At 44.5% G+C, this 12,583-nt stretch overlaps 1 protein-coding gene across 2 annotated transcripts; it reads left to right on the top strand.

The window, feature by feature from the left end:
* Positions 1-531: 531 nt before the first annotated feature.
* On the top strand, positions 532-12,090 carry LOC146202296 (uncharacterized). 2 transcript variants are annotated; one of them, XM_084584352.1, is made up of 3 exons: positions 532-689; positions 1,873-2,165; positions 11,948-12,090. In XM_084584352.1, the coding sequence occupies exons 1-3, from the start codon at positions 678-680 to the stop codon at positions 11,949-11,951; spliced, it is 309 nt and encodes a 102-aa protein (XP_084440478.1). In that variant the 5' UTR covers positions 532-677; the 3' UTR covers positions 11,952-12,090. The 2 variants fall into 2 exon arrangements, with proteins under 2 accessions (XP_084440478.1, XP_084440485.1); XM_084584359.1 differs by lacking the exon at positions 11,948-12,090 and having other exon boundaries at positions 1,873-2,169.
* Positions 12,091-12,583: the final 493 nt, after the last annotated feature.

Here is a 12,583-nt window from a genome sequence, read left to right as displayed (position 1 = left end):
ACAAACGAAATGCATAGCATCCATTCTCGCTTCATTGAGGCTGCCGTTTACCACAACTTCCGAACGAACGCGACAAAGGAAGTGAAAACGGGGCAACAGGCGCGGAAGGGCGCGTGACGAATAAAAACGGCGCCGAAGGCGAGAGGGCATTTCACATTTATTCCGTCTTTTAGTTTTGTTGGAATAACGCGAACTTTTGCGCGAGGTTGGGACTCGCGTACGTAACCGAAACGATCTTGGCAGCGGGCGGAGCTCGCGCGCACGAAAGTCGGTCCGCGAATGACGGACAAAAACAACACTTCTGTTGACGACCGTTCGGGCCCACGCTTACACGCACTCCCACGCCAAGGTGCCGCGTAACAATGCACGCCAGCCGTGTGTGTGAACCAAATCTGCGCTTCTATCAGAGGTAACGCAGCGAGTGCCAGCAACAAAATAAGGAAATGCCCGGCCGTTGCGCACACACGCACAATAGAATGAACGGAAGAGAATGTGGGCGAAAACTAAATGACCGGCCTGATAGGCCCCGCGCGGAAGTCAACGTCACACCTCCTCCACTTTCTAGCAGCGCGCGGGCCCACTATATAAAACCAGAGCTAGGGCAGCCAAGCGCAGCAGTTGAAACCCGAGCAGCAGACGTTGCGTGAATCGATCACCCGCCCCGCCTGGATACGAACATGAACGCCTTGGTGAGTTGCCTCGCTCTCCCGCGCAGCGGTAGCGTTGAAAGGCTTACCTCGGTGCCCGACGGTCTCCCCGTGCCAGAGGCTGACAGGGGGTGACCGCCTTGACGGTTCAGTAAGTGTCGCAGGGTACACATGAAGCGCTGCGAGGCAAAGAAGGGCAATGGCCGGTCAAATTAGATCTTCGCGTTGGTCACGGGCCGTTATCATTTAGCCCATGTCGTTTAGGGCGTATTCCAGCACCGCCTCCAAAAAAAAAAAAAATAATAATAATGCAGTCCCTTTTCTGACCAGTGTGTAGCAAACTACTATACGTCGTATCCGAGAGCAAAAATGCTTTAATATATGCGCAGTATATATTATTTCTAAAAATTTCCCTGAAAGCAGAAACATCGCACTTGTCGGTTCCGTATTTTTAGAGTACTGCGAACAAAATTCCGTAGCGAACTGCTGACACTAGAGGACGCGCCCAATCTGCGCACATGATATTAGCTACTCTTTTGCTAAATCGTTCAACCGTTCAACTACGTACGAGTAGATACTGTTATAAATTTATTCGCACATCATATGCATCTATTTGTGTACACGAAGCTTGTGCATGGTTTTATGTGGTACTTTTTTATTACTTTTGATACTCGCTCGAGAGCCTAAGCAGGCAGTGCAAAACAAACGTAGTACGCCTCTGATATGCGCCAGGTGAAAGGAATTTTTCGCCAGTTACTTCGTTGACAACGATTTGCGAGATACGAAGATTTTTCATCGTCTTCAATTCTGCACTATCGGGCCCCTTTCGCTTCGGGGAATATAACACCCTTAAGCGAAAGTGGCTAGACAGTACAGAATTATGAGCTGTGAACTAAGAGCTAGCTATATGCGTATTGAATACTGCGTTTTCTAGCATTACCATAAGGTACTCTTGAAACTTGAGACTCATATGAGCTAATTCAATGCACTGCAAGCGATAAGACAAGACCTTGTTCTGCTCTTTTGCGACGTTGCGAGCTCGATTTCAAGTCCTCAGAAACGAGCCGCAAAATGACGTTGGCCTCAAATACTCACTCGCGGTGCGGTACGCGTAAAGTTCAAAGAACCATAGAGCAGTGGATATTAATCGCAGGTTGCAATAACCACACTAATCGCAAGCTAGTCGCCAGCATAACATCCTCCTGGCGTTTACGCTCTTCAAAAGGTCCTCGCCTTGGTACTCTGCTCCGTCATGTCGGCGGCAATGGCCGGGGGATATGGCGGCGGTCATGGTGCTATCATCTTGACTGGACACGGTGGCGGTCACGGTGGTGGATACGGCGGAGGATACGGCGGCGGATACAGCAAGTCAGTGCCTGGGCCCTCGTTCCTCGTGAACACTGTCCACCACGTACACAAGCTGAGCCACGGTGGAGCCATCATCGGTGGCTACGACTTGGTGCCTCACGGCGGAGGATACGGTGGAGGATACGGTGGAGGATACGGTGGACACGGGTGGTAATAATGCACGCCCCCCATAGCATTCTGTTTTGCGTGTGTGCATGTCGATTACAGAAAGAGCCCTAGCGCCGCTCTATATCATTATGGTAGCATGGATTATCGGCTCCTAACCTAAGAGCAAGTAACCTTACTTTTTTTTTTCCCTAATTTTCAAGAGTCAGCCAACAGCAGAAAAAGTGATCACCAAAACTTTTGGCACCGATATGTGGCTTGTAAGAAGTATTGGTACTTGTAATGAAATTTGAAGGAGCAACTGTCACATTTCGTAAATTCCTCACGAACGAGTGAGTAAAAACAAACGAGTGAGTTTGAGAAACCTAGTTATACCGCAACGATAACGACGTGTCACCTCTGCGTATACTATCAACGGCTTGAACAGACGTCAATACTTACAACTGACGACGGTCGCCAACAAATGAATTCAGTAAGAGGCGACATCTTGAAGGCCACCAAAATTCTTCTCGTTCGAGCAAGGTTACATGAGTGGCGAAGAAAATCGTTTTAGATACTTTAACGCTCATACACCATTTTTGTCTTATAATGACAACCAATATGAAAGCGTGGCGACGCGCACACAAGCGAGTAGATCACGGACAGCCACTGCAGCACGTCCTAATCATGTTGTTTATAGCATGGCCAAGTTTGAATGTGAGGAGAGGGCCTATGAACCAATCTATTAGTTTTCGCTTTGTTTTTTTTTTGTTTGTTTGTTTTTTTTTTTATACTTCAATACAGCGTTTCCCAAATAAAATGGCCCAAGATTTAAAAACAACCGAAACTTTCTTCCAAGATGAAATCAAGCGAAGTTTTTAGGGTTGTTCTAAAGTATCGACTAGTATTCATTCGTCCCGCCCACTTGAATTAGTCGACATTAATTAAGTAACTTTTTATATATATGGCTAGAAGGATGAATAGAAGGATTGTCGACCACGAGAATGCACAGATCCAGATGTTTCCAATGAGTTACCCTTAACGTAGCCCTTTTTATTCGACAAAAATAAAATCCCATGAATCTTAAAAAATGCCACGTGACAGCGTGCTACATGTGCCCCAGGGAGAAAGGAAAAAACAGGAAACGCCCTGTCCATACAACACCCTGGGAGGAAATACATCCCCGCGGTGACACTTACGGCCTTCGCTTTGGGTACCTTTAGGAGGACACTGCGAAGAAAAAGACGCAGTTTTTTTTTTTTTTTTTCGATCGGGAAGCCATTTAGTTCAAAGCTGTTGTTAGCGTCGCTTTATGAACTTCGTGTACTTAGCACGTGTTGAAGCGCGCTCAACATTTAGCAGCGATTGAGCTGACTTCACTGGCGTTTAGGCTATAGTATACTGCACCAGTGCCCGGCACCGTGGGCTCGGCAAAAGGCCGCTGTTCACAAAGTGGCGTCCCCATAGTTCGCACGCAAGTGATTTAATACGGCGTGCGCTACCGAGCAAGTCGTCGACGCATTGTGAAAACGCTTTCTGGTGCGTGCGTGCGTGCGTGCGTGCGTGCGTGCGTGCGTGCGTGCGTGCGTGCGTGCGTGCGTGCGTGCGTGCGCGCGTGCGTGCGTGCGTGCGCGCGTGCGTGCGTGCGCGCGTGCGTGCGTGCGCGCGTGCGTGCGCGCGTACGCGCGCGCGCGCGGGCGGGCGCGCAGAAGCGTTCACACTTCCGTTTCCGTGCTAGTTTTCTGGCAGGTCCGTGCACGGTGCTGGTTCTTATGCATATCCTTGCAACGCCTGAGCGATCGGGACTGGTGATGGTCATAAAGTAACTAAAAGAACTTTAGTTTTCCGGCGATGTGCGCTTTGGCACTCAACTGTACAATTATAGTTTTTAAGTTTCGTTGTCCAGACTTAGCGTTTTGTGCACAGTATTGTTATTAACTTTGGTAGTTTACTAAGGCTCCACTTGCATTTGTGGGCCTTTTCTCTCGTGCGTTTACTGCCTCCATGCCCTTTGATAATGTGTTATTTGCCGTGAAAATTATTTCATGTGCATTGTATTTCAACGCTGCGTTTGATTATATTAAAGAAAAAATTAAATGCGTTCATTAGGGACTGTATATTCACTTTAATTGTCTGCACTGTGGAGCACAAGTAAGGGCGCAACTGTGCCGTGGCGCTGCAAACTATGGTGTCTCGCCAGGCAGAGGTAATTGGTGATGAAAGCTGCAGCTGTTCTTTTGTTTTTAAGTCTCGATGCGCAGAGTTTCAATAATATTCAACATCACGTAACTTCTGTAGGTTATGGCTGCCCCTTTACTTCCAGGAGCAGTCTCGAAAGCTATATGGTCATGCATGTTAGTTACTTCGCAATCTACATTTGTGCGCGTGAAACACGCAATATTGAAATGCTACGATATGCGCTCTCTCGTCCTGTTTCTGTCGCTTTTGTGTTGTGGCTCCTGGAGTTGTGAATCAGAGGACACTGCTGGAGCAGCATTCTTTAACTCATGCTACGAGCCTTAATTTGTTGTTGAACCAGGTCAACAACTAAATGTTTTTCAATATAATTGCCTGTCCTCACTGCTGTATTTTGGCACCACTGGCTGAGCATTCGGAGGTCGCGGGTTCGAGTCCCACTGGCGGCATGTGGTTATTATTTCTTCTACTGGCTTATCTATTATCTGCATGGTTACGTTATCGTTAGTCACGGATTAACTAAAAAAAAAGTTGCAAGAGCACTGCAGAACCTGCAGTGAAGAAATGCGAACACCTGAGCGTTGCATGCTGCACACGGTACATCGCGGGCCCCTTGTCGAACACAAGCAGCGTACCGTTGAGCGCATCAAAGTTCACCGACGTTCTATAATTTGTTTACAGGAAAGGAAATGCGCAGTATCTGTCACTCGCTGAATGTCGCTAACTCATCTCGCCGACGCGAGACTTTCGCCAGGACCTAGAAAGGCTTTCGCCTTAGTAATTGGTTCAAAGGAAGGGAAAGGCGCAGCATCTGTCACATTTGTTTCTGTGGACACCTGAAGTCTTTTTAATTGGCGTACCATCCAGTCCACACGCCGGCGGCCGGATTTTCGCGTGATGGGGACAGTAAATTTTTAATCTGATGTGATTGGATATGAAAGAAAAATCTCCTATGCTTTCCTTGGCGTCAGCGCGGCTCCCCTCGCATGCATCTGAGACTACTATCTCCTTTCTTTTTTTTTTTTTTTTTTTGCTTACTGGCATGGGTGGCCACAGGAAAACACGCTATGAACCAAAGAACTTTTTCTGTTCTCACTGCTGAACCGAAAGGCATTGTGCCATAGAAAGTGAGAGGTGCATTGTAGAATTGTTAAAAACTCAGCCAGGAGGATAAACGTGCACATTTAATCAACCTAAACAGGGAAAGTTGGGCTTCCATCAGAGAGCGTTGTTAAAAGGGGGCAGTGCGCAAGAGGCCTATTCACAAATGCAGTTACATGCAAAAAAAAAAAAAAAACGTTACATTAAAATATTCCAACACAGCTCTCAAGCATAATGTCCTAAATTCCCTCTTGCGAACTAAGGCATAACACAATGCAGCGAAAAAAGTAAAGCACTATTTGAGTGTCACTATATATAGTAGTTTATTTTTAAAAGTTAGGATAACCTGAACGTGGGTAATCTCCATTGTGTAGACTTGGTTCTCTGCTTTTCTGTTATGTTTTCGCAGCTGCTGTGTATATGCGCAGTGCCTTTGAACTAAATTTTCAGTTATGAGTTGTGTGCATCTCCTCGTGCTACCATTTTCTTCAGTGTACCCCTCCTATTATGCCGAACGCTTGGGGAATTAAGTACTTGAAGCTTCTATTTGTCATGAAGGTTCGTTTGGATTATTCGCTCAGTGGTCTTAAATTCTCTCAGCTGCATTTTTCTAATGATTCAGATTCCTGATGCGGAAGCAAACGTAGCTATAATATGTCGTATAGTTGCTACTTACGGACCCAGCAACGTCGCGCTGCGTACCATGAGAGGAGCAGCATATGCGTACTTTGGCAAACTACTCGAGCTGCTCTCTTTGGTTGTGCTCACTGTATTGCCGGTGTTCACGCCGCTCCCAAAATGAAATTCAGTGCAAAGCTGCCCTAATCTCCACATTTAAGAGCTTTCTACATCGCGCACGAACTTCACATACTAGGCGACTGCGATGAGGACGATACGACGATTGCTCGACGCTAACGGCTATGGAAAAGGCCCTTTTCACACAGTGGCCTTCGCGCTGTTTATCACCATGCAGTATTCAATTCGGCGTGCACGGCAGGGCGATCGCCAACGTTTAGAGAGGATATTTGTGTTTGTTTGTTTGTTTGTTTGTTTGTTTGTTTGTTTGTTTGTTTGTTTGTTTGTTTGTTTGTTTGTTTGTTTGTTTGTTTGTTTGTTTGTGTGCTTGTGTGCTTGTGTACGTGCGTGCGTGTACGCACGCGTTCCCCTGGTGCTCCCGTTTCCGTGCTAGGTATCCACTCGTTGCCACTTATAGGTGCACTCGCAAACCTCCAGCGGTCCGAACTCGTGATGTTCATAGAATAACTACTAGCTGTTCTTTTTTTTTTTTTTTCGGCGATTAAATCAGTACGTTTTTTTTTTTTTTTTTTTTTTTTACTTCAACTTTGCAGCCTTCGTGTTTCGTGCATGGTATTGCTGGAAACTTTTACAGTTCAGTAACGCTTTACCTGCATCTGCTGTCCTTTCCTTGCATCGGTTTATCGTGTCCACATTCTCTGGTGATGTGTTATTTGTGGTCAAAGATAGGATGACAACGCATAAGTGCATTGGATTAGAATGCTAAGGTTATACTGAAAACAACACAATGCACGCAATACATTCGCTTTCACTCCCAGCATTGTAGATCCCATGTAAAGTGTGCCAGTGTGCAGTAACCTCCTGAAGATTATGGGCCCTCTTTAACTACTAGGTCCAGGTTCACAAGTTATCGTCATGAATATTATACTGCAGGCCAGATCTGTCGATGTGAAACACTCAATGTCGCAGTGGTATACCACAGACTATATCGCCCTCTATGTTTCTGTCGCCTTTATGTAGAGCCCCTAAAGCTGTGAATTAGAAGATATCAATGGCATGGCCAACATGCATTCCTGTAGAGTCTAGATTTGACAGGTCAACAACTATTTTCAATATTGCCGTGAAGCATTAAAACCTCATTTGTTTTTTTCAGCAGCCGCCGGAGTGTGTCCTTATAACTTTTCTTGCAACGCGCAGAACAATCTTGGGCTCTTTGTTCACGCTTAGTGTCACCAGGACGCGTCTTCATTACTCTCTTTGTAACGCAAGCTGCGCCAAGATTTGCCTCAAAAGATTTTAGCCAAGCGCAACTGTTTCCGCGCTGTTTCAGACTCCGCGCTAGGTTTTCTTTGGCCGGTTTATCCGGATGTGATTTTTTTTTTTTTTCTCGTCGGCTTTAAATTGAGCGTCGCCGAATGCCGCAGGCATTTGTAGTCCAATGACCAGCAACCATGTTTGCTGCTGTAGCCACCGCCGAGTAGCTTATTATTTGCAGGCGCATGTCAGTCCAATAATGAGCTTATTTCAGTGCTACTCTGCCTGCTCGTTTGTTGCCTTCGGCATTGTTGCCACCACGTGACAATATAGTTGCCTATCCTTACTTCTGCATTTTAGAAAGCATTACTGACACGGCCAGTCGCACGAAAATATGCTATGCTGTTAAACGGTGCCAAAAATTAATCCCTGCAGGAATACTCTATTATATCTGCTCCAAAAGGCTTTGTTGATGCGATCAGCCGCACAGACAAAGGCAATGGCTTCAGACTTGAGCATTCAGCCTCAAGAGTAGTATTTATCGCCGGAATAAACACTAAGCTTGGGTGTGATCGGTGCATAGCAGCATTGTTAAGAACACTCAGTCAGTCAAAAGCGGAGAAGACGCGCTATCCATCAGAGGGCGTCATTAAAATGGGGCTTATACGTAAGGACATTTTTACAACTGCAAAGCCATCCAAACAATTTGGCATGAAAATGCTTTCTCGCGGCTTTTAATCACGAAGCTCTAAATGTACTCTAAGAAACAAATATGACAACACGCCTTAGCGTAACGAGCAAAATTTTATTAAAGCGGCATTACATGTAGCAGTTTATTTCGGAAAACTAGAGAGAACCGAACATGGACGCTCTTCAATATGGTTTCGTTCGCTGATTTTAATGCGAAAGCATTTTTTTTCCCTCGTGAGTGCCTTGTACACGAGTTGCCACCATGGAATTATGCCGCCTGGGCGCAGCGCTTAAGAGTTGGCACGCGGTCTCTCCAGTAATGTGCACAATGCTCGTAGGCGTTTGAAGGGACTTCCTGACGAACAGTCCCTATTTCTCATTATCTAGCGTAAGTGCGCTGGAGGACGCTGAGGAAAAGGATAAACACAGCAGCAAGTAAACAGAGAAAATTAAAAAAGAATAAAGAAATAACAAAAACAAGAAAGATTAAGAAGACAAAGTAATAAAACATGTAAGAAAAGTAAGTAAGAAAGTAAAGTAAAGTAAAGGTAAATTTGTAGACGTGGGGAAAGCAACGAAACTCAGAACGAGTTCAGAACAGAACTAGGCATGGAACTAGCATTGTTTTCGCCTTTTCGCTTGTAAGGAGACTAAAGTGCACTTTTTCCGCAGCAGTTCTGTATTTATAAATTGTATCAGTGAACCAAGGTTTCAGTTGTGAATGCGGTGTACCGCTCCATGCTCCCTTTCTTTTTCTTCTATGTGCTCCTCGCATTATGCTGAATACTTCATAAAGTGGTCGGAATTTGTGTGTTGCATGAAGGCCCATTTGGATTATCGAATCAGTTGCGCAAAATCCTCTCCTCACTCGCACTTCTCTAATGAATCAGGTTCCGCAGGGGGAGCAAATTTTACTATCATACATTATCTTCATATGTATGCTGAGAGACTAGAGAGTGCTATCAATTGCTTGATAAATTACGGATACAGTGCTAGATAATGAATTACCGCTGATATGTTCGTCTGAGACAAAATAGCACCAATAACACTGCTCGCCTCGTGTAAGAAATGTCTAGTCAATCACATTAAGAATTCCCTGACACATTTTGCAAGGATTTGTCATCATAAAGCAGAACCCTGGTACATGAGGTCGTGTAACGGAAAGCCAGTTGACTTCAACTACCTCGGGTAATTGCTCTGCACCAACGCCACACGGTGCCAGGATGAGATTGCATTCCCCTGGCACTGAAGTAGGAGTTCAATGACTGAGATCGAATCTGCGATTCATACTCAGTAGCTGAATATCGAATATCCTAACATCTGTGTCGTTACGATAGCAGGTTTTCATTTGGGGTTACTTAACCGCAGTACACGTCTGTATGCCCCACATGTCAGAGAGGAACTCTCACGGCATAAGCGTTATTTTTTCCTGAACCACAGATGCACATCCTGAGTTTCCATAGCGGTAACAGGTGTTGTACTGCAAAAAGAATGCATGCAGACCAGATTTATGTGCAGTGATAGCAAAACGTTTTCTGCCCACGCAGCGTGTATAATTACGCCGCATTTTAGCAATATGCCTTCGAAGGCTGGTACAAGGCTTCTTGTTGCCTTGAAGGGCCGGGTTAACAGTTTATGAGTGCTTTGAGTTTTCCGATAGCTTCAAAGCAAACTGCGCTCTTAGTTACCCTTTCCATCATGTGGCGAAAGCAGCCCTTTAGCCCTACGATAAAAACGAGACGACGATAAACAGGATGTAATTACCCCAGAAAATTTCGCAAAGCAAGGTGGCCTCCAAGGAACACAAGGGACGAACGCCTCTACCTTCGCAAAACGACACAGGCATAGGAAACGACAGGCGCTGCATATGGTGATGAGTCGCCGCAATAACTGAAGCCCATAGAGGTTGCCTTTGAGAGTAATCGAGTCAAATTTAAAGGTTCTACGTGAAGCCTACATTTTACAAATCATTTATAAATTTAAAACTCCTCCTGGTGACCACTCGTAACCGACTAGGGCGACTCCTCGCCGCACACCCCCTTCCCTTTGACGTCTACTGGGGCTATCTCGGTGGGCCCGCTCATTAGACATTCCCAAATAACGCTGACAGGACGGGGCGCGGTGGGGCGCTGTAGCTACTAGTTTGTTTCTTTCTTCTTGAACTCCGGAATGCCCTACTTTGAGCGAAGAGAGGAGGAGCATAATCTTCTAACGTCGATATATATTTTCCGCGTTAATGAAAGTTGCTGAAAAAGCCTTGCGCTGCGGAGGGGATTGATGAAATATATATATTGCTCGTGCGCGTTTTCTAGTTTTAGTAAATAGTACTTCGTGAAACCCTTAATTATAACGAAGACTAGCTGCTCCTTTCGAACAAGAGAGCGAGGAAGACGACGAGACAACGCAGTCCAGTGCGTTGGGTGGAAGCATTTTATTTGCATGTTTTTTAATTTTCTTCTTTTATTGATTATTGTTCCTACCACCCCAAGAATTTTCCAAATTATTTTAGCAACGCTAATTTCAAATTAATAAGTTATATATCATACAGTCTAAGTCGGGGTCATGCATTCAGTTCTTACACATGCACTGAGCTCTTGCCAATCCCCCATGCCATAAATGCGGGTGTAGCTAAAGTTATTATGTAATCTATGTGATAAGTAGAAGGGACGCTTAGCTAATCTTGGCTAATTATTCAAGTACGTGGAAAGAAAAAATACTAACCGGTACTTTAGAAACATTCGAGTAGCATTCACTTCGGCTCAGTTGGGAAGAACCTTTATAGGTTGTTAGTTTTCTGCCAAATTTAGGTTCATTTTAGCTGGGGCACCCTGAATACAGTACCATTTATTTTTATTCTGCAGTTATGTGCGGTGCTGAAAAGGGAACACTTTAGTTTTTTTTATTTATATCCAGCATGAAATTTATAGGCTAAAGCAGAACTAAATGTAAAAGAGTCCAAGAGACATCCCCTTGAACGCATTGCTAATATGTGACACATCTGTTCTTAGAAAAATACTTTGCCCATAACCACTAGCACGGAACGCCTGCATTTTCACTGTAAATTAAAAAAAAAAAGCAAGTTAAACCTCTCCTAACCCCTTACCTCGCTAAAAGCAGCCACTGCAGTAAGTTGGAATGGATATAAAGATAATGCCGCAGGTCCTTGCATTCGCATATAAAAATTAAAAGGCATATGATATTAGAAACAACAAAATGTTCCCACGACAAAAATAGAGTTCTAAAATTAGGTATCTAAAAACGTTGACCACGAAGAAAAATTAGAACAATAACAATGTTTAAAATGACGGAAATGACTTTAATGGTTGTTGGCTTGGTCAATCGATAACGTTATCGTTTAAACATTCATCTCCAGAAATAACAGCGAGTGGAGAAAAGACAGAAGTCTCATTCGTATGTGTCACCTAATGAAGCAGAATCCTCAGTTCAGTTCAGGAGATCTTAAGAAAGGGATGTGCTTGACGTAACCTACTTTTTTTTAACACAATACGGGTTGACAAATGAAAATCTAGGCGCTCGAACCTAAAGCGTCAAAATACGCGAATTCTGTTGGAGAAACCAGAGTTCTTTGGCGTTCAGTATATCGAATGTGTGCAGGGTACACAGTAGCGATAGAAAGAAGTGTCACACGCACGATTGTGAATTTCGACGATTTCCTTTTCACTAATTGTTTCCCTTTATGTGTCATTTTATTGCTTCATCGCTGCCGCTAAGCGCAAGTCACCTTACCACGATCATGCCTTCCCTTACCTTCCTGTTTGTATGTAAATCATTACTTTTTTTTCCTTTCTGGTGTTTAAATGTCTCACTTACACCAGCTCTTCATCTCCTAGGTGACATAAATGCTTTTCTGGAAGATGCTCTGCGAATACTTCATCACAAGCCATCATTAGCCGACAGCGCCATCCTCCAGTTGCGTTCAAGGCCTACTTTTTCAAAGACTGCTGTACATAAAAAGAAAATAAAAGTTTTAAAAATCAAGATTCATGGGTTTATTTCAAAAAGATACAGACGTCCATAAAGACTTGGGCACCACCAGATCATTATTTGAAGGAAGAAAAATAAGAGAACACAGTCTATGTGGCAGTTTATGCAGGTATTGCATACCTCCTTCAACGGCTACAGAGGTGCAATGTTTTCTTCAGGTGCAACTAATCACTGCCTAAATGAGTAGCGCAGAAGCCAAGTGGCCTTGCAAAACTGCAAAAATTGCAGTCGTCACAATTAAAAAACCAAAATTTAGAGCAAAGCCGTTGTTCTCTTTTCTTGGGGCTCGCGAACATCACCCAGCACCTTCGCGGGCTTGCCAGCCTGCCAACTGAGAATGTGGAAGCATAAATAAGGACTGGATTAATTTTTAGAGCTTCAGAGAAGCGATTGGGTAGAATATCGATGTGAAGGCCAACGGTATCAATTTTGCCTGCTCGACTTTCAGACGAGTGCGTAAAACCGTAGCTGGACGAAGTATT

Source organism: Amblyomma maculatum, chromosome 1 (genome assembly GCF_055883805.1).
Source record: "Amblyomma maculatum isolate TAMU_Amacu chromosome 1, ASM5588380v1, whole genome shotgun sequence".
In the NCBI taxonomy this organism is placed as follows: domain Eukaryota; kingdom Metazoa; phylum Arthropoda; class Arachnida; order Ixodida; family Ixodidae; genus Amblyomma; species Amblyomma maculatum.
The sequence above is the reverse complement of the archived record's forward strand: the minus strand, read 5'-3'. Positions and strand labels throughout refer to the sequence as shown.